Source organism: Muntiacus reevesi, chromosome 15 (genome assembly GCF_963930625.1).
Source record: "Muntiacus reevesi chromosome 15, mMunRee1.1, whole genome shotgun sequence".
Taxonomy (NCBI): domain Eukaryota; kingdom Metazoa; phylum Chordata; class Mammalia; order Artiodactyla; family Cervidae; genus Muntiacus; species Muntiacus reevesi.
This window is the reverse complement of record NC_089263.1, coordinates 39,443,143-39,464,275: the sequence shown is the minus strand read 5'-3', so window position 1 is coordinate 39,464,275 and position 21,133 is coordinate 39,443,143. Positions and strand designations below refer to the sequence as shown.

At 36.1% G+C, this 21,133-nt stretch overlaps 1 protein-coding gene and 1 long non-coding RNA gene across 5 annotated transcripts in view; one reads left to right on the top strand and one right to left on the bottom strand.

Annotated features, from left to right (window-relative positions):
- The window catches only part of HEATR5A (HEAT repeat containing 5A), a 93,987-nt gene that overhangs the window by 27,504 nt on the left and 45,350 nt on the right, over positions 1–21,133 (top strand). For all 4 annotated transcript variants that reach the window (XM_065905842.1, XM_065905841.1, XM_065905838.1 and 1 more), the window contains exons 10-17: positions 348–503; positions 1,904–2,154; positions 3,144–3,255; positions 7,351–7,503; positions 8,521–8,620; positions 16,848–16,957; positions 19,410–19,573; positions 19,788–19,963. In XM_065905842.1, the coding sequence (XP_065761914.1) occupies positions 348–503; positions 1,904–2,154; positions 3,144–3,255; positions 7,351–7,503; positions 8,521–8,620; positions 16,848–16,957; positions 19,410–19,573; positions 19,788–19,963 (1,222 nt within the window). The remainder of the gene's footprint in view (positions 1–347; positions 504–1,903; positions 2,155–3,143; positions 3,256–7,350; positions 7,504–8,520; positions 8,621–16,847; positions 16,958–19,409; positions 19,574–19,787; positions 19,964–21,133) is intronic.
- Positions 16,966–21,133, bottom strand: part of LOC136146855 (uncharacterized) — a 29,862-nt gene continuing 25,694 nt past the window's right edge. The window contains exon 3 of the long non-coding RNA XR_010659086.1: positions 16,966–17,547. This is a non-coding gene — a long non-coding RNA (uncharacterized lncRNA). The remainder of the gene's footprint in view (positions 17,548–21,133) is intronic.

Sequence of the window (21,133 nt, the reverse complement as noted above, 5' to 3'; positions counted from 1 at the left end):
AAGTTAAGATACATTCTCTTTAAAACAATTAGTTCATCTCAGTTCTTGTACTGTCTGAAGTCCACTCCCTTTCAGGGCCACTTGCTAAAAGAGTGATAAGGCATCTATAATCAGGTTGCTTGAACTAAATTGGTTATGTTAGTTCAGTTCTTCCTCTGTAAATGCAAGTCCCTATTTTAGCATTTTAGTTACTGCCTCAAGGATTTCATATATATCAAGTGGAGGTATTTTTTACCTTTATATGTTTCTACTCCTAATACCTACTGCCTGTAATACATTTTAATAAAACAGTTATATAGATAAGTTAAATAAATAAAATGCCTAGTTAATTGTCCTACTTCTATCAGATGCTGTAATGAGTGATGGTAATTTGGAAACGCGGCTCGGCTCTGCTGATGTAGCCGCCAGTCAGCATATGCTGGTGTGTGCTTTACAAGAACTTGGAAATCTCATACACAGTCTTGGAACCACGGCTGCACCTTTGTTACAGGATTCAAGTGCAGGTATCTTGTTTGTGACTAGTCTGAATACTTCGTTTTCACTTTTCCTTTTAGACAACTTTTCTCCAAGAAAGAAAAGCTCCTTCATATTGCTCGTTTATTATAGATTTATTAGGGTCATTTGATGAAATATAGATAATCAAGATTATATAAAATATGTATATATTTGATTTTTTTTTTCTTTTAGCTTTTGTAGCTAAAGATTGTTTTCTAGGTCTCTTCTTTCTGGAGACCTAGAGAACCCCCTTTCTGGAGATATTTAAGATAACATGGAAAAATGGAGAAGTAATCCTGAACTTATATCTTTCATCTGCAGTGAAAGTATTAGTTTCTATATGGTACCTGTAATTTACCTCCGCAAAGGTCTTCTAAGCATTCTCTTTTCTTTCTCTTTGAAAATTATTGAGAGATAATTCACATACCGTAAAATTCACCAGCTTAAAGTACACAGTTCAGTGGTTTTGGTGTATTCACAAAGTGGTACAAACACCACCACTGTCTAATTTCAGAATATTTTCATTATCCCAAGAAGTCCTACACTCATTAGCAGTCATTTCTCATTTCCTTTCCTACAGCCCTGATAACCACTAATCTATTTTCTGTCTCTATGGATTTGTGTATTCTGGACAAGATTTAATATAAATAGAATCATATAGCATGTGGCCTTTTGTGATAGGCTTCTGTTATGTAATTACTATTTAAAATCATCTTTAATGGCTTTTGTCCTTTGACTGTGATACACAATTCCCGCTAGCTAGAGTTTATATTATATTTGGTTTGTATGCAATTTATTTTAGGGCTTATATTGGTTAGGTAGCAGTCGACACGAACTGTTACATGTTATGATGAAGGTGTATGTTGAATTGTAGCAGTACAGACTTTCTCCTTACTGGTGGTGGCATTTACATTTCACTGTCTTCGTAGTGGCTTAGTAGCCTTCTGGGACCTAGTGAAGCCTTGATTTTGTTCACCATTTTGTTCTCAGGTAAGAGCAATGTAGTGGATAGGGAGAATACTAATTACATAGATAAATATGCCAGAAAGGACTTAAAAGAAAAGGAGGCTGACCTAAGATGTGACATTTCTTCTCAACGTGTTTTTGTTATTAATTTCTAGTACCAAATTAATGATCTCAGATCAAGTAAGCAGAACATTGACTTATTTGGGAAATAAAAATTTCCTTTGTTTACTGACTTAATTTAACCCAGTTTCATGCAGTGTATTAGTAGAAGTAATTCTTGGGTACAAAACATTATAATTATGTATCACTTAAATTTTAAAATTCTGATTGGCTTTTGATAAAGATAATGTATTTTAAATCCATGTGGCCGCATACTCTTGGCTGTTCTATGACAACTTAATTTCTGTAGCTGAGTCATTGTTTGTTTATTCTGTCCTTGCAGGCATCCTTGACAATGTCATTTCAGTTACTCTCCACCCTAGCATTTCCGTTCGACTCGCAGCCGCGTGGTGTCTACACTGCATTGCCGTGGCACTACCTTCCTACCTGACGCCGCTCTTAGATCGTTGCCTCGAAAGGCTTACTGTGCTTAAGTCTTCACCTGAAGCAGTGACTGGCTTTAGCTTTGCTGTGGCAGCTCTGCTTGGAGCAGTGAAACATTGTCCTTTAGGAATTCCTCATGGAAAGGGCAAGGTAATGATCTCATTCTTCATGTATGATAGTGACGTTTCAGGCATTTCCAAAAACCATCATTGTCTTCGTGTGTGTCACCCAGTAAGAACCATTCACGACAGGCTTCTGAGCTCTCAGCTTACTGCTACTTAATGTTAATATAATTAATGTAATAACTGTGGAAAATGAAGGGATGGTTAAAAATACCAGGTCCACACTTAAACAGGAGTTGGGGTTAGTGCCTCTTGTCAGAAATACCTCTAGTAAGATACTTTGTTCCTGAAGGCTTTTTTCTTTTTTTTTGGTCATGTATTCTGCTCTGCCATTCCCTTCTCCAGGGTATCTTCCTGACAGAGGGATCGAACCTGGGTCTCCCGCATTTTGGGCAGATTCTTTACCATCTCAGCCACCAGGGAAGCCCATATGTACTCTATGAGCATACATTATCCATAAATGTGAAATAGCCTGTTTCTCCCTTCTTTTATTTTAAAACACTGTCTATTTCTTAGACTTTTAAAAATATAACATTTTAAATTAATCCCGCTTTACTGTGAAACTGCTTCATTGTGAAATTATTGAATACTTTTAACTATGGTTATATAGTATACTACCTCTGGAAAGACTTATCAGCTACAGTAGTGTGCAAAATTTTAAAATGACTTTCCTGTAATCAAATTTTCTTTAAAAGCCAATTCCAATTTTAGACAGCTTGAACAGTTGTACAATGTTTTCATATAAGCTCTACAAAGAATTACAGGGTTGCTGTGTACACAGTTAGGGTTGCTGTGTACAGTCTAATATACCAGTGTTTATCCTGGGAACCTTACCTTTTCTTCGTTTCCTTTATGACATTGTCCTATGGTATAGTGTATGTGAATTATCTTTTATCATGTACTTTTATTATGTGTAAGAATTAATTTTTCAGGAGATTGTTATTAGTTGCTCTCATTTGTCAAGATACCTATAAACTGATATACTTGTTTTTACCTTGTTCTTCTATACATCAATAGATTATCATGGCGTTAGCAGAGGATTTGCTGTGTTCAGCTGCTCAAAACAGCCGCCTTTCCGCTCAGCGCACACAGGCTGGATGGCTGTTGATTGCTGCGCTGATGACCTTAGGTAACAGTTTTGTGGGGGGCTTACAAAACTACAAGCTACTTGTTGTTTTCTGAATATAAATATTCTAATGTATGATTTGATAAGACTAACTTAAAGTTGGATATATACCAGAATTTAAATATTCATATAAACATTTTTCTCCTAGCAGACACCTTAAGAAACCATATATTTATTTTATCTAATTCTCAGAATGTTCTCAGATGTCCTTATTTGAAATTCTCTTTAAGAAACCAGTTTATGAGCCTTAGGTAGGATAAGCCAATTTGATCAGCTTTCACACTTAACTCTGTTTTTTCCCAAAATCATTCATATCTATCTTCATGAAATAAATTTTTCCACAATATAGAGATAGGCAAGAGAACATATGATAGCCCATGAATCCAGTTCTGTAATTGTTCTGAGAATCAGTGACACTAATAAGGTGATTACATTGACGAGGATAGGGCACGTTTAAATTGTATTTATTAAAAAATTAGTAATTATTTTATGATCATGACTATTATGTTTCACAATTTGTATGGAAATACAAAAAACCTCAAATAGCCAAAGTAATCTTGAGAAAGAAGAATGGAACTGGAGGAATCAACCTGCCTGACTTCAGACTCTACTACAAAGCCACAGTCATCAAGACAGTTTGGTACAGGCACAAAGACAGAACTATAGATCAATGGAACAGAATAGAAAGCCCAGAGATAAATCCACGAACCTATGGACACCTTATCTTTGACAAAGGAGGCAAGGATATACAATGGAAAAAAGACAATCTCTTTAACAAGTGGTGCTGGGAAAACTGGTCAACCACTTGTAAAAGAATGAAACTAGAACACTTTCTAACACCATACACAAAAATAAACTCAAAATGGATTAAAGATCTAAATGTAAGACCAGAAACTATAAAACTCCTAGAGGAGAACATAGGCAAAACACTCTCCGACATAAATCACAGCAAGATCTTCTATGACCCACCTCCCAGAATATTGGAAATAAAAGCAAAAATAAACAAATGGGACCTAATGAAAATTAAAAGCTTTTGCACAACAAAGGAAACTATAAGTAAGGTGAAAAGACAGCCCTCAGATTGGGAGAAAATAATAGCAAATGAGGCAACAGACAAAGGATTAATCTCAAAAATATACAAGCAATTACATCCAATAACTTTAAAACTCAGTTTTACGACTTTATTAAAGCCACACTCTAATTTTCTTTTTATAGTTGTTTAGTTTATTTTTAGGGTATAAAACTTGATGGATTTGACCAGCAAACCATTTTGACACTGCTGAAGTAATTTGATCTAAAAGGAGCTTAATTAAAATAAGCAATCATAAATGAAGAGCCACTTTAAGTAATGTTTTTGAGGTGATTAAAAAGACTTACTGGACTACCTCAGAGTTCAGCCTATGGGCCAAATCTGGCTTGCCACCTGTTTCATACAGCCCATTAGCTAAGAATGGTTTTTATGTTTTTCATAGTATAAAAACAAAAAGAGTGTTTTGTGATACATGAGAAATATATGAAAGTCTTTTCCGTGTGCATAAATAAACTTTTTGTTAAATACAACCACCATCGTTAGTTTACATATTGTTTCTAATGTTCAGACCCTGCAGTGGCAGAATTGAGTAACTGGGGCAGAGACGATATGACTTTCAGAGCCAAAAATGTTTACTCTCTGGGCCTTAACAGAAGTGCTTGTTGGCCCCTGGCATAGACAATGGTTTCACAATGTGATGGGAATAATGTGGTCAAGCTTTTATTTACCTTTGTCTAGGTGTTTCTTGCCTGCTGTATTGATTATTCTTGGTTAATTAAAGGAGAAAATAAACTACTTAATAAATATAATGTTTTAATGAATGACAGCTTTCAAAATAGGAAAATGACTACAAGAGAGCCTTTATATAAGGGATTAGTGCATCCTGTTTTGTGCATATTCATATTCAACATACCAAAAGGATAAGAAAATTGATGTTTTTTTAAATTGTTTTCTTGGGCTTTTTAAAAAAATATATTTTTCTTTCACTTTATTATCTGTTTTTAGAATGTGTTACTATCCTGATTTCAAAGATGAGTGAGATTTTGCTTTTAGGTATTGTTATGAACTCAGAGACTTTCATATATTTATGTGTTTCAGTCCATTGCAGTCATTTTTCCTTTCATCCTCAGATTGTCTTACCTTTAGTCATTGGGAGCCCCTACTAGTTGGTTCCTATGTCCTTTGTTTTGTTTTTTTTTTAATGTTTGGTTGCACTGGGTCTTCGATGCTGCGCGAGGGCTTTCTCTACTTGAAGCAGGTGGGGGCTGCTCTCTGGTTGTGGTACATGGGCTTCTCATCACAGGGGCTTCTCTTATTGCAGAACACAGGTTCCAGGTGCGTGGGCTTCAGGAGCTGCAGCACATGAGCTCGGTAGTTGTGGGTAACAGACCTTAGAGCATGCGGGCTCCAGTAGCTGTGGTGCACGGGCCCAGTAGTTCTTCTATGACATGTGCAGCCTTCCCCGACCAGGGATCGAACCCATGTGCCCTGAATTTGCAGGCGGATTCTTACCCACTGTACCACCTGGGAAGGTCCCCTGTGTCCTTTTAACATGAACCTAGTGTTCTTTTGATAACATCTTTATTTTTGGCATGATAGGATGTCTCAGCTTTTACATCATAATTTCTGCCTCAGCTTACAGCCAGTGGTTTCTCCAAGGAGCTCTGATTATATTTGGTGGAGTGGAATTTAGGTGACAGTCTGAGTGCTTTATTAATTTTTGCCTGGCAGTTTTAACACCTCTTTGCATTTTCAGCATTTCCTTCACCATTCACTATAGTTTTCACTGTCATTTTTAATATATTCACTATTCTGAACTAACATAAACTCAGGTAGACCACGTTTAAATCCATTTCTCAAATGTGAACATTTTTAACCCCTTTTTGCTACACTTTTCAGTTTCTCTGATGCCATATTAGTACCTTTGATTCAGTTGCAGGCATCTACACATGTGTTTGATTTTTGTTAGATCTAGTGTTATTCTTGGTGTGAATAAACTCATTCTGGTTTAACTTTGTAAGTACTACAAACTCAACATTTATTAACTTGCTTTACACACACTTCTGAAATAAATTATCCTCATACCTCTCTGAAAAGTGATGCTACTTTGTTCACTGTTGAGTTAGTGAGATCTTAAGGGCAAATATTGTGAAACTTTAACTGTGGATATTCCCAGTGACAGCATACCTGCTTTATTTTTTGGTGTCTGACTACATTTTGCATTCAGAATTTCCTCTATTCCCACAGCCCACCGTATATGAGTGTGCCTGTGTGCACACTCACAGAAACCTTTTAAAGTCACTTATTCCTAATTGCCTTACTCTAGTTTCCTTATTTTATCCCAGTCCTAGGATGTTTTTAGTACTACTTCATCAAAGAAAGTAATGAGCAAGGAGTGACTATGGCTTATTTTTGCTCTATTCAGTTTATAAATGTTGCTCTGAAATCTTTAAAAAAAAAAAATTCCCTTTGGATTTTAGTCATGTCTGATTTTTGACCTGGAGCAAGTTGCTATCAAAAGTTAGAATCAGGGTACTTCCCTGATGATCCAGTGGTTAAGACTCTGGACTCCTAGTGCAGGTGGCCCTGGGATTGATCCTTCGTCAGGGATTTGGATCCCACGTGCCACAACTAAGACCTAATGCAGCCAAATAAATAAATGTTTTTTAGAAGAATTACTCTCAGGCTACAGTGTTATTTGTTACCGAAACAATAGTACTTTGCATTAATGCAGGTACATTAGTTTCTTAGGCTCAAATCTTTGGAGATAAACAGTGCAGGTTGTTCTAGCTTCATTTTACAGTGCAAAGAAATTGAGGCTTAAAGAGGTCACAGCAGTAGTCGAAGAGCAGACTCCAGAGCCCAGACTTTGCTGCCAGTTCCTTGTTTTTCATCTCTGTACTCCAGTGCCTTCAGATAGTCACTGATCCAGTGGTACATTCGTTGGAACCAGAGGGACGAAGTAGTGCAGCAGAAGTGGATTAAAATATGTTTCTTTTAAGAGGGAAGGGTCTTAAAGAGTAACCAGTTCGGGTTCTTGTACAAGTGACAAGTTGAATAAATTACAGGTCCTGCATTTGTCGGTCATCACCTTGCTCGAGTACTGCTCTTGTGGAAGTGTGTCTTCCCGGTGTCCCCTGAAGATCTAGAATCAGAAAAGAGCCGAGGAGACTCCTTTACGTGGCAGGTAACCTTGGAAGGACGCGCTGGTGCTCTCTGTGGTAGGTTGAGTTTAGTCTTTCTCTCCCTTTCCTCTGGCTTTTTCCGTCTTTTAACTTCACATATACTTGTATGTTTTAACTTGAGGGGGAGAATCTGCTTTGGTGATTTTTATTATTGAAATAATTGATTTGTTGGCAATTATTATAACAGAAGTATGATGTAAAAAACAAAATTCAAGCATTCTTCTCCTTGGGATATTTTATTATAATATGACCCACTTGAGAAATGTCAAGATTTCTTTGTGTTAAGTGGGCATTCATTTCTCATTTCAGAAAAACTGGGGTTGAAGTTAATTAATATTGACTAAGTATGGTTTCTATTTAGCTTTTTATTTATATATGTAAGTTGTACCCTTCTACAACACATAGACCGTTAAAAATAGTACCCACATTGAAAATTTGAGCTAAGGAAAAGACATAGAAGCACAGACTCTTTTTCTGAAGCACATTTTCTTAAAAGACATCTTTTTTAAGAGTAAAATGGCATGAATAAACAAAACCAAAATCAATGCTTCCTTTAAACTGAGTCTAAATTGTAAATATTCGATTTATTCTATGTATGTGATAACTCCTTATGAAAACTTATATGTTTCAGGAAACATCTGTAAAACCTAACATGCTAACTTAAGCGTCAACTGGGTTCCTCAGAACTAGTGTAGAATTGGTAGACTTGAAGGTCTGCTTCTGAGTTTAAGGGCTGAGTGAAACCCTAAGAAAGCAACGTTTTGGAAGGCAGCTATGCTCACCACTATACCACCAACGCCAAAGCAACGTTTTGTTGATTTGGTTTTCGGTCTCTTAGTAATCCTAGGAAGTTTGATTTGTTTTTTTGTTTGTTTTTTCATTTTCACTGGAAGTAGAAAACACTAGGTTCCTTTTTTCCCTAGAGTTTCAATAATTTTTTTGGTTTTCACACATTTCTTTATTCTTAAAAAAATGTGAATGCTGTACCAAAATTGAATGCTTTTTTCATGCTTCATTACATCCTGCTAAGTTAAGGTCTGTTCTGTTTTTCAGCTATCAAGAGCTTTGTTGCCCACTGCGGTGATCTCCTTACTGAGGAAGTAATTCAGCATCTTGTTCCACCACTTCCTTGCGCTGTGGATTTGCTAACTCAGTAAGGATCCGCTATTTAGATTTGATACAGATTTTTAATAGGAATCAGTTACCCGCTGGTTATGTAATATTTTATGAAGTACATTAATGAGGCCAAGTTTCTGTAGTTGGTGAATGATTTTCCATTTGTAGAGGAAGGCAAACAGTTACATGATTTTTTTTTTTTAGGGTAGGATCTTGAAAAATACATATTAAAAGGGAAGGAAAGTTACTTGGTGGATAATGTATCTTCCATACAGTCAGATTTAACCGAGAAAGTAAATATTAAGCCTGTTAACCTTTTCAGGTATGCGTTTTATTGGTTTGTTAGTGCTGTTCTGTGTTCTTAAGAACCAGATGCTTGTTAACAGTTTCTGTTTTTTGTTGTTCATATTTTTCATGTTTGATTTATGTATTTTTTTAAAATACAATTTATGTCACGGTCACTAATAATTTCCCAATTAATGAAATGTACAGTTTAGGGAAAGACTTTCCAAAAAGTGTTTAATAATACAACATTTTATGTATGTGGAAAAATACACGTGCAACTTCCTATGAAACTATAATTATTTTAAAGTAAAAAGCTGAAGAAAATTTTAAAATAAGAAAAACACAGTTTAGACTATGGCTTGTGAAGCATAACAGTGAAGTGAACCCCCGTGAGTTCAGCACGCTGGCACAGAGGTTAATGTATGTTTGCGGTAACGGACTAGAGAGTAAATATTTTAGGATTTTCAGTTCAGACAGTCTGTGTTGCTCCTGCTCAGTTCTGTTGTTGTAGCTTAAAAGCAATCATAAGAAAAAAAAGCAATCATAGCTAATCTGTGAATGAATGAATGCAGTTGTGTTCCAGTAAAACTTTATTAATAATAAGGGGAAGTGGGCCCAAATTAGCTATCCCTGGACTGGAACACTGATAACTTTTGAAGTTTTATCTGTGTGCTCCTCTTTAATACCATTCTTTCTGCCCTACTTTTGAGGTGATCACTATCTTGAATTTTAGAGTTGTCATTTTCTTGCAGTTTTCAAAAGTGTATCACATATACATGTTTCCCTAAACAGTTCCTTGTTTAGTTTTGCTTGGTTTTGACTAGACAGATGGTATCATATTGTTTCTGAGGCTTAACTTGTTTTACTCAACATGATATTTCTAAACTTCCTCTACATGCAAGTATGTTCTTTTTGGTTGCTGTTTAATATTTAATTGAATATACAGCAACTTACCCTCCTGTTCAATGAAATAACCAAACTATTTTCCAAAGTTTTTTCATATGTATATACATAGTAAATGGGAGTTCCCTTCAATCTACTTCTTCACCTACACTTAACTCAGATAACAACTCTTGTTTAATCCAACGGGTGTAAATTGGTATCTCGTTATGATCTTCTACGTATCTGATTCCTGATGCTTTGTCATACTGTATGTTTATTGTTCCTCACTATGTCTATGAAATCCTTATCATGCATATATTTACCTATTTTTAGGTAAAATAGTGATTTGATTAACAGACATTCTTTTTTTTTCTTGGCTGCGCCACATGGCTTGTGGAATCTTAAGTTCCCTGACCAGGGATCGAACCTGCGCCCCGCAGACATTCTTAATTTAAATGTCAGATTTATCAGTCTTTTATTTCTTGGTTAGTACTTCCTATCTTTTGATTTATAAAATATTCCTGCATGGTGTTAAAGATGCTTTGTTTTTTTTTCCCTCTCTAAACTGTTTAAGGTTTTTGTCTTTCACATTTGGTGTAATCCATCTGGAATTTATTTTTGTGTTTGGAATGACATAGGGTTCCAATTTCATCCTTTTTTAATATGGATAACATATTGTCCCATACTAAAGAAATCCATGCTTCCTCTCTCTGGTAAATGCCAGAGGCACAGTCTGTTTCTGTGTTTTCTTACCATATTCCATTGATGTGTTTGCCCATTTCTGTGCCCATACTACATTGTCTTTATAATAAGTTTTAGTGTCTGTTGGGCAAACTTTTTGGCCTTTTTCATCTTTAGGCATAATTTGGCCTTTTTGCAGTTTTGATTATCTCCTGTTGAAATTTTAATTGGAGTTAAATTGAGTCTATAGATAAACTTGAAGATAACTGACCTTTTAATAATATGCATAAACATAATACCTCTACTATTGTTGAGATTGTTACAAAGTGTAAAATTTTACTATGTGAAAGTCTTAATGTCTTTTAAAAAATTTATTTCTAGCTAGTTACTTCCTATTTTTCTTTGCATTTATTAAATAAGTATGTGGGAGTGAAAATGTGTGTGTCTGTATAATCTCTTTATTGCTAGTGTATTAAAAAATATAATTGACCTTATATCCAGCTACCTTGCTAAATTTTCCTATGTCAAGCATTTGTAGATTCTTTAGGATTTCTCCCTTTATGGTATTTATTCATATGTTCATTTGTGTTCTGTCTCTCCCCTATGTACTAACCAGATGACTTGACTACAATTTAAAACTGAATAGAAGTGGCTTATTAAAGGGAATGCTTCTTATGTTTCACATAAGGCCTTGTGACAGGCCTTTTATTATTTAATTTCTTTTTGATCGCATTGGGTCTTTATTGCTGCACACTGGCTTTCTCTAGTTGTGGGGAGCAGGGGCTACTCTGAAGCACAGGCTGTAGGGTACACAGGCTCAGTACTTGGCTCACAGGCTCTAGAGCTCACGCAGGCTCAGTAGTTGCAGCCAGTGGGCTTCATTGGGTTTTGATTTTTTTTTTAATTTCATTTATTTATTTATGGCTTCACTGGGTCTTTGTTGCTGCGTGCGAACTTTCTCTAGTTGTAGCAGGTAGGGGTCTACTCTCTAATTGCGGTACATGAGCTTCTCATTGTGATGGCTTCTCTTGTTGCGGAGCATGGGCCTCAGTGTTTATGGTATGTTGGCTTAATTGCCCTGTGGGATTTGGAATCTGCCTGGACCAGGGATCAAGCTCGTATCATGAGCTTTGGCAGCCAGATTCTCTTAACCACTGGACCACCAGGAAAGTCCGGTTCTGATTTTTATAAAGTGGTTTAATCTGATAACTTTAATGTAATGAATTTTACTGACTAATTTTTCATTAGGTTGCATTCTTGAGATAATCTGAGCGTGGAAATAGTTATCCGTTTTTGTAAACTTACGAATTTGGTTTGCTTATGTCTGGGATTCTTCACATATATTTAATCAGTGAGACTGCCCTATACTTTTATTTCTTGTGCTGCACCCTTCAGGTTTTTATTAATGTTATACTAGCTAGATACTCTTGCCTGGAAAATTCCATGGAGGGAGGAACCTGGTGGGCTATAGTCCATGGGGTCTCGAAGAGTCACACAACTGAGCGACTTCACTTTCACTTCACTTTCATGCATTGGAGAAGGAAATGGCAACCCACTCCAGTATTCTTGCCTGGAGAATCCCAGGGACAGAGGAGCTTGGTGGGCTGCTATCTATGGGGTTGCACAGAGTCAGACACGACTGAAGCGAAAGCAGCAGCAGCAGCAGCCGCCTCATGGAATGAAGTAGGTGAATGTTTTATAACAAGGAGCTTTTAGAAGATTGAAATTATGTGTCACATGAAACCATTTGTAAAACAGTCTGGACCTACTGTTTGATTTGTGGGAATTTTTTTAAACTACATAGTTCATTTCCTTAATTGCTTTAACTATTTGAGATCTGGCTTGGGGTTTTGTTTTGCTTGTTTGTTAGATTTTTCCAGGAATTTTCCCATTGCATCTTACTCTTCAAATTTTTTGGCATGAAGTTATTCTTAGTATTCTTTTATTTCTTTAATGTCTGTTATAACTGTCATGTCCCTTCATCAGTTTCTGATAAGTTTCCATTATGCCTTCTCTTCTGTTTTTCCTGACCCATCTCATGAGAGGTTTTTTTTAATTCATTTATACAAAAAGTAACTTTGCTTATGTTGAACTTATTTCCTGTTTCATTAATTATCACTTGTCATTACTCCTGTTTCTTTAAATTCTTTTTCTAACACCTTAATATGAAAGCTTAGCTTGTTGAATTTCTTATAATTCCTTTAATAAAGCGAAGGTCATAAATTTCCCTGTAAGGATCCAGTTGCTCAATCCTAAAAGTATTAACATATATCATTTCCATTTTTTTCCAGTTTTATGTGTTTTTCAATTTCATTATAATTTCTTTGGAGTTGTTTAAAAATATGTTTTAAAATTTCTAAATGTATGGAGCTGTTTCTAGATTATAGTTTTGTTAGATTGTTAACGTAATTACATTGTTCTTAGTGAATAGGATCTGTACATTTCTTTATCCAATGTGGTGTATATTTTGTTGGATTCATATATTTCAGTTGTCCTGGAAAAGTGGCTGTTATTTCTTCAAATATTGCCTGTTTTCCATCCTTGTTAAACTTTCCTTCTGGGGCTTTGGTTAGACAAATTTTCGGTCTTTTTGTTTTGTCTTCCATGTCTCTTGTGTGTGCTGCGCTAAGTTGCTAAGTCACATTTGACTCTTTGCAACCCATTGGACTGTAGCCCACCAGGCTCCTCTGTCCCTGGGATTCTGTAGGCGAGAATACTGGGGTGGGTTGCCATGCTCTCCTCCAAGGAATCTTCCATCCCAGGGATTGAATCTGTGTCTCTTATACCTCCTGATTTGGGAGGCAGATTCTTTACCATTAGCACTATCTGGGAAACCATGTCTATTAGTCTTTATCTAATATTTTTTTTATTTCTGCTTCTTTCTGTGTGATTTCTTCCACAACCTCTTCCAGTTCACTAATTCTGCCTTCAGCTGTGTTTAATTCATTATACCTTTGCCTCTGCCAGGACCTGGGACCATTTAAACTGTCTTTAGTTCAGTTCAGTTCAGTTCAGTCGCTCAGTCATGTCCGACTCTGCAGCGCCATGGATCGCAGCACGCCAGGCCTCCCTGTCCATCACCAACTCCCGGAGTTTACCCAAACTCATGTCCATTGAGTCAGTGATGCCATCCAACCATCTTATCCTTTGTTGTCCCCTTCTCCTCCTCCCTTCAGTCTTTCACAGAATCAGGGTCTTTTTAAATGAGTCAGCTCTTCACATCAGGTGTGCAAAGTATTGACGTTTTAGTTTCACTATCAGTCCTTCCAGTGAACACTCAGGACTGATCTCCTTTAGGATGGACTGGTTGGATCTCCCTGCTGTCCAAGGGACTCTCAAGAGTCTTCTGCAACACCACAGTTCAAAAGCATCAACTCTTTGGTGCTCAGCTTTCTTTATAGTCCAACTCTCACATCCATACATGACTACTGAAAAAACCATAGCCTTGACTAGACAGACCTTTGTTGGCAAAGTAATGTCTCTGCTTTTTAACATGCTAAGTTGGTCATAACTTTCCTTCCAAGGAGCAAGCGTTTTTTAATTTTATGGCTGCAGTCACCATCTGCCGTGATTCTGGAGCCCCCCAAAAATAAAGTCAGCTACAGTTTCCACTGTTTACTCATCTATTTGCTATGAAGTGATGGTACCAGATACCATAATCTTAGTTTTCTGAAAGTTGAGCTTTAAGCCAACTTTTTCACTCTCCTCTTTCACTTTCATCAAGTTCTTGTTCACTCTCTGCCGTAAGGGTGGTGTCATCTGCATATCTGAGGTTAATGATATTTCTCCCGGCAGTCTTGATTCCAGCTTGTGCTGCATCCAGCCCAGCATTTCTCATGATATACTCTGCATAAAAGTTAAATAAGCAGGGTGACAATATACAGCCTTGACGTACTCCTTTTCCTATTTGGAACCAGTCTTGTTCCATGTCCAGTTCTAAATGTTGCTTCCTGACCTGCACACAGATTTCTCAAGAGGCAGGTCAGGTGGTCTGGTATACCCATCTCTTTAAGAATTCTCCACAGTTTATTGTGATCCACACAGTCAAAGACTTTGGCATAGTCAATAAAGCAGAAATAGATGTTTTTCTGGACCTCTCTTGCTTTTTCGATGATCCAGCGGATGTTGGCAATTTGATCTCTAGTTCCTCTGCCTTTTCTAAAACCAGCTTGAACATCTGGAAGTTTGTGGTTCATGTATTGTTGAAGCCTGCCTTGGAGAATTTTGAGCATTACTTTACAAGCGTGTGAGATGAGTGCAATTGTGTAGTAGTTTGAGCGTTTTTTGGCATTGGCCTTCTTTGGGATTTCTTTGGGATAAACTATCTTTGAGAGAGCTCATTTATCAGCCCTACAGTGCATGGGCACAAGCTCAATTGCAGGTTCTTGTGTTGGTATTGGTGTTCTCACTCTGATTTTAGCTCATTTTTTATTTCAAGCATTTTATGTTCGTTTATTTTGGGGGGTAGTGTGGGGTTGGCCTTGGAAGTCTTTCTTCAAGTCTAGCAATGCAAATTATCTTTTATCCAAAATCTAAAGTGTATTTATAGAGGAAGGCCCTTTAGAGAGTCTAATCTGCCCTACTTTTAGTAGTAAAAACCCTTAGCAATAAATTCTTACTTTGTTGTATTCATCTTATTTTCTGTAAATGGACACACATGCAAACAACCATCTGAACTAAATTCTATTGTATTTAAACCAACTGAATGCTGCAGGATTTTTAAAAATTGTAATTTCTTAACGTCTTGCCAATACAATTTAAATATTTTTCATGTAATCAACTATAATCCCCCCATCTTGTTTTAGAGCAATACAAAAATACAGTGGATTTGTTTTTAACTTCCATAACTAAAAATTTCTACCCAGGTTTTACAAATGTTGTTTACTAAGGTGAGAGATAATGAACAGAACCAACTTTCTTTTTTTTTTTTTTTTAAATAAAATGACAAGTCAAAAATAATTATTTGCACTTCCCTCATGGCTCAGTGGTAGAGAGTACCCCTGCCAATGCAGGGGACTCGGGTTCCATCCCTGATTGGGAAGATCCCCACATGCTGCAGAGTTACTAAGCCCATGTGTCACAATTATTGAGCCTGTGCCCTAGAGCTTGGCAACTAAAACTGCTGAATCCCACACGCCCTAGAGCCCATGCTTTGCAACAAGAGAAGCCACCACAGTGAGAAGCCCACGTCCTGCAAGTAGAGAAAAGCCCAAGCAGCAGTGAAGACCCAGCACAGCCAATAAGTAAATAAATATTCTTTTATTAAAAAAAGACTACCAATCATAGTCTCTCTCTCTCAAAAAAGAAAAATATGTATATAATTCTTTTTTAGAAACAAGAAATATCATGCAGTATTTTTCTAGCAAACACACATGAATAAGTGTTACCAGGATTTCTTAGAATACCTGGAAACCACATTCCATAACATCTAGGAAATTTATTCCAGTGGCACAGCAAAAGTAATTCCATTGAATTTCTGTATTGCTGCAGGAGATGAAAGCTTCACTCCATTTGATCACAAGGCAAAGAGTAGTAATCCTTTAATAAATATTTGTTAGATGAGTGAACATCAATAAAATGATGTTAATACCAGTAGTGAGAATGAATAGAAGATTAAAAAAGGAATACATGAAAGTGAATGAAAGAGAGTGACAAGAGGAGGTGATAAGAGATTTTATGACTGGAACTTTTGGGGAAACATTGGCTCTGCTTGTGCTTTATCAAAAGTGAATTTATTTTATGATTCTGTGTATTTTTTTTATGATTCATTGTTATTTGGTGAGTGCATTCCAGATGAAGTTTTCTAACATAAAACACTTGGATTTTTTTCTAGATCTTTGGGCCTCCTGTTTCTTGGCCTGTTCCTTTTCTGCATAATAGAATTTAGTTTTCACAAATGCAGTGTTGTAAGTTTAGGGGTTTAGTAAGAGTTTCAGCCAATAGACAAAATAGGAACAACCTTAGATATCTTAGCAGAATATATTGTTTTATGAAGTGTGATAGAAAAGATACCTAAATGGTTTTCATATCTGACACTTGTAATTGCTCTTTTAACTTCAAACCATACATTATAAGAAAATAAATAAATAGGGACTTCCGAGGTGGTTCACTGCTTAAGGGCTCACATTCCAGTGCAGGGGGGTGTGAGTTTGATCCTTGGACAGGGAGCTAAAATCCCACATGCCTTGCAGCCAAAAAGCAAAAGATAAAACAGAAACAGTATTGTAATAGATTCAATAAAGACTTTAAAAACGGTCCACAGTAAAAAATTTTTTAAATAATTTTAGTAAATAAAAGCATTAGTGATCACTTATTATATATAATACCTATTTTATCTTTATATGTCAATATGTTGAATATTTATACATTGTTATATAACTTACACACTTGACATATACTTTTTCTTTTACTTTAAGGCTGTCTTCAATACTAAAAACATATGGAAGTCCTTTGAAAACACCATCAGTAGTTTATAGACAAAGGCTTTATGAATTGTTGATTTTATTATCTCCTGAAACCTATGAAGGTAAGTGCCTTACACCAAAATGTTTTACTATTTGTGGTTAATACAGTGCCTGAACAAATGGATTATATGGCGGTTACTTCGTGCTTTGTGTTCAGGAGGTTTTGGGAGTTCAGTCTTAACCCATGTGTTTACCATTTTATAGTAAACATGGTTGTTGTTCAGTCGCTAAGTTGTGTCAGACTCTTTGGGATCCCATGGACTGCAGCACACCAGGCTTCCCTGTCCTTCACTCTCTCTCAGAGTCTGCTCAAGTTCATGTTCATTGAGTCAGTGATGCTATCTAACCATCTCATCCTCTATTGCCCCCTTCTTTTGCTTTCAGTCATTCCCAGCATCAGGGTCTTTCCAGTGAGTCAGCTCTTTGCATCAGGTGGCCAAAGTATTGAAGCTTCAGCATCAGTTCTTCCAATGAATCTTCAGGGTTGATTTTCTTTAGGATTGATTGGTTTGATCTCCTTGTAGTCCAAGGGACTCTGAACGGTCTTCTCCAGCACCCCAATTCGAAATCATCAATTTATAGTAAATAAAATACATTAAAAAAGAAGACTGTTTCATGTCTTGCTATCTTCTTTCTTCTGAGAAAAATGTCCCTAGTTTCAGTGTGTGAGAGAGAATGAGTCACAAAGATTAGTCTTGATTCTACTCCAGGGTTTTCTACAGAATATATAATGCAAGTCAATTAGAAATTTGACCATTTCTATTTTCCTTCTGGACTGCATATCTGTTCTACACATTGCCTTCCATCATTCTATTCTTAACTCTGTCCAGATAGCACTTTAATCTTGAGTGGTATACCAAGGTATAATTTATTTTATAAAGTTTATAATGTAGGTTTTGCTTTTATTGGGCTCAAGATGACTTCAGAATACTTATACTGCATTTGGTTAAAAAAAAAAAAAGCTTGCCCTTATTTTGCAATTAGTTCTATATCCTTTCTTGTAAATTTCAAATGCAGTTTTAAGAAAATGTATTGCTACTACTACTGAATAATTTAAGATGCTTGTTTCAAGAAGTGAAAGTTGAAAATGGTCTCTAATGGGAGCATTTTAAAAAAATTTTTAAATTGTCAACTAACCATATTAAGTTAATATTGCTTCAAATCTATTCCTTTTGGGGAGTTCCCTGGTGTCCTAGTAGTTAGGATTTCAGGCTTTCTCTGCAGCCTGGTTTCTATCCCTGGTCAGGGAACTGAGATCCCACAAACCACTTGGCATGGCTGGAAAAAGAAAAGAATTTATATAAACTTTTCATCATGGTTGTCCAACAAAAGCAGAATTTTGTCACAATAGTTGCTTAATTTTCTTAAGTTTATGGAACAAAACTTGGGTTCCTAATTTTTATTTCCTTAGTTTCATTATGGATCTCCATTTAAGTATTTTAATTTTCTCCACACTGAAAATTGCTCCTCATTAGCATCAGAAAGTAATGTATTTCTACAAGAGAAGCATATTTGCATTTTAAAACTGAATCATCTTTAAGAACTTTGTTTAGGGACAGTTAGGCGGCCAGCAGTTACTTTAAATGAGAAATGGAGATATACCACTGTTTTCACATTTAGCTGTAGTACCAACATAGCTTGCATGTTATGCAACCAACAGAATTATTGTCTTGAGTATCACATACTGGTAACTAAACTAACAGACATTCCTTTAAGCAACTCTTACTTGCTTCATTAAGCTTTTATTGATCCTTGTCCACTGTCCCCAATTCCTGTTTATAATCTCTCCTTTCTCTAAACATAGCTATGCTCTTTTTTCATCCTCTATGAAACTTAGTATTTCCTACCTTTGTTTTTTAGTTAACGTGTGTGTATCTTGTGTCTCATATCTTCTTAAAGGGAGGATTGTCAACAGGGAAGTCCCTGTTTAGTAATCATTAAAACATCAAATTGGGATGGTGAAATTGTTTAAAACATCCTTAATTCTAATGATACACAATGAAATATTTATAAATGCAAGTGATATGCTTTCCAGGGATTGCTCCAAAATAGTGTGGAGGGTGATGAGATAGTCAATTGAGAGTATAGGTGAACCGAGATTAATCTCGCTGGTTAGGATGAGTGGCAGTCATTTGCTGGGGTGGTGAGGAGTTAGAGTGCCATCCTGCTAATGTTATGCCTGCGTTGTCTGCCTTTGTTACTTTTTTCTTTCTGTTTTTATGCTCCATGTCATTTTATTTAAAATGATGGTAGTAGTATTTATTTAGTGTATAAAGTATACATACACACATACATTGAGATGTCTGTTCTTATCCTTGTGATCAGCAACACATAGTTGAGCTTTTCATAGGTAGGGCATTTCTCAGGGAGGAGAACAGATTAAATAGGCTGTGATAGATTAAAGTTAGCTGATAATGTAGATTAAAGTTCAACCTGGGCTCTTTAAACCCCATTCTCAGACCTGTTAACTGCTATTGCTAAATTGCTAATTGCTCTTTTTCTGTGACTTGATAGGAAACCTCAGTGCCATCCTCAAGGAGCTGACTGCCGACCTGACTGCCCTCGATATACAGGTGGCAGCATCCACATTTTTACTCCCACCCCTCTGTCATCAAGATGATCTTCTAATATTAAGTCCTTTGCTACAAGAGACTGACCATAGATTTATTGAAGAACAGGTATGGTCATTTTTCAGTAACTCTTGGATTGATTCAACTTATGAACAGTGGTTTAATTGGTCTTTGTTGTGTTTTTTTTTTTTTAATTGGCCGCACTGCACAGCAAATGGGATCCTACTTACCCAACCAGGGCACAGAGTGCCAACCACTGGACCGCAAGGAAGTCCTAAATAGTTGTTTTAAAACCTTATATGCAATTTTTTTTTTCTTTTAGCTCCTGCTTGGTAGTGGTATTGCTTGTGGAAGTCTCGAGTATGATCCTTACTCTATTTACGAGAAAGATGTAGAGGGAGATTCGGTGCCTAAGCCCTTACCGCCAACTCTGTCAGTTACTAGCTCTGCAGTCAAACTGTTTGGAGTTGTGTGTGCTCATGTGGGAGAAGCCCAAAGGTAAACCATCTTCAGAGGTTCACTCATCCTGAAATGTGTTTTAGGTTTGGTAATTTGTTCAGTGAATGCGTAATACAGTGGTAAAAAGGAGGCTGTCAGAGTTCTCATTAATATAAAAGACTTCTTATAGATGACAGGTGAAGGTGAGATTAAAGGCTCTTGTTTAATTATTCAGTTGGCTAAATATTTAATGAGAAGTAATGAAGTCAGTGATTAGATTAAACTGAAAACTGCTAGGCACCATCGTAGATGCAATGCTTTTTCTGTATTAACTTCTCATCTAGTTGAAAATACGAATATAAAACTCAGTGACACAAAAACAGTGATTTATGAGCCAGTGTTGCAAAAGGAAACACTGGTTGTCTGAATAGACAAGATCTCATACTGTAGGTTCCAGGCTTAGTCCTCAGTTTAGTGGATTTCAAAAATTAGATTAAAATAGATTAGTCTTCAATTTGGTGGATTCACTTCTCTTGAAATGAACTTTGGTTTTTAAAAATTATAAAGACTGCTAATGATTTCTCATTGAAGGTAATAGGGTAATATCTTTCTTGAGGATCAAAAACCACTACTCATGTCTAGTATCCAGGAAATTCTGTTTTTATCAGAGATACTGAATGGGAACTGAATCTCTCCCATAGACTGTGCTGGTTAACAATTTGCAAAATATTAACTATCCTCATTCATTCATGTTCATTCTCTTTGTTTCTTTTATGCTTGACCAGCAACAATGCTAGATCATAGCTTTTATATAATTTTATCGGTTATGTCTTCCAGAGAATACCAATTAGGTAAGGAATTTACCTTGGTCTCTTTGATGAAGAATCACAGAAATATTTGAGTCTTGTCAGCAACACATTTCAGAAACAGGCTTTTGGAAAGTCTACTTTCAGTGGATAGAAAACAAATAACATTTATGTTGATTTTTAATAACTTCATGTTGTTCTGTTTTAACTGATAATAGTACTTATTCAATATCATATGGTATGTGCATATTTTGAGATTAATTTCAAAAGATGATTTGAAATTTGTAGCCTATAGTTCACTGTATACTATAACTATAAAGTTATGGTTATACTAAAACAATATGTGACTAAATTATAAATGAATGCTGTAGCACTAAAAGATGAGAGGAAAATCACAGTGGTCTGGAATTTTTAAAGAATTACT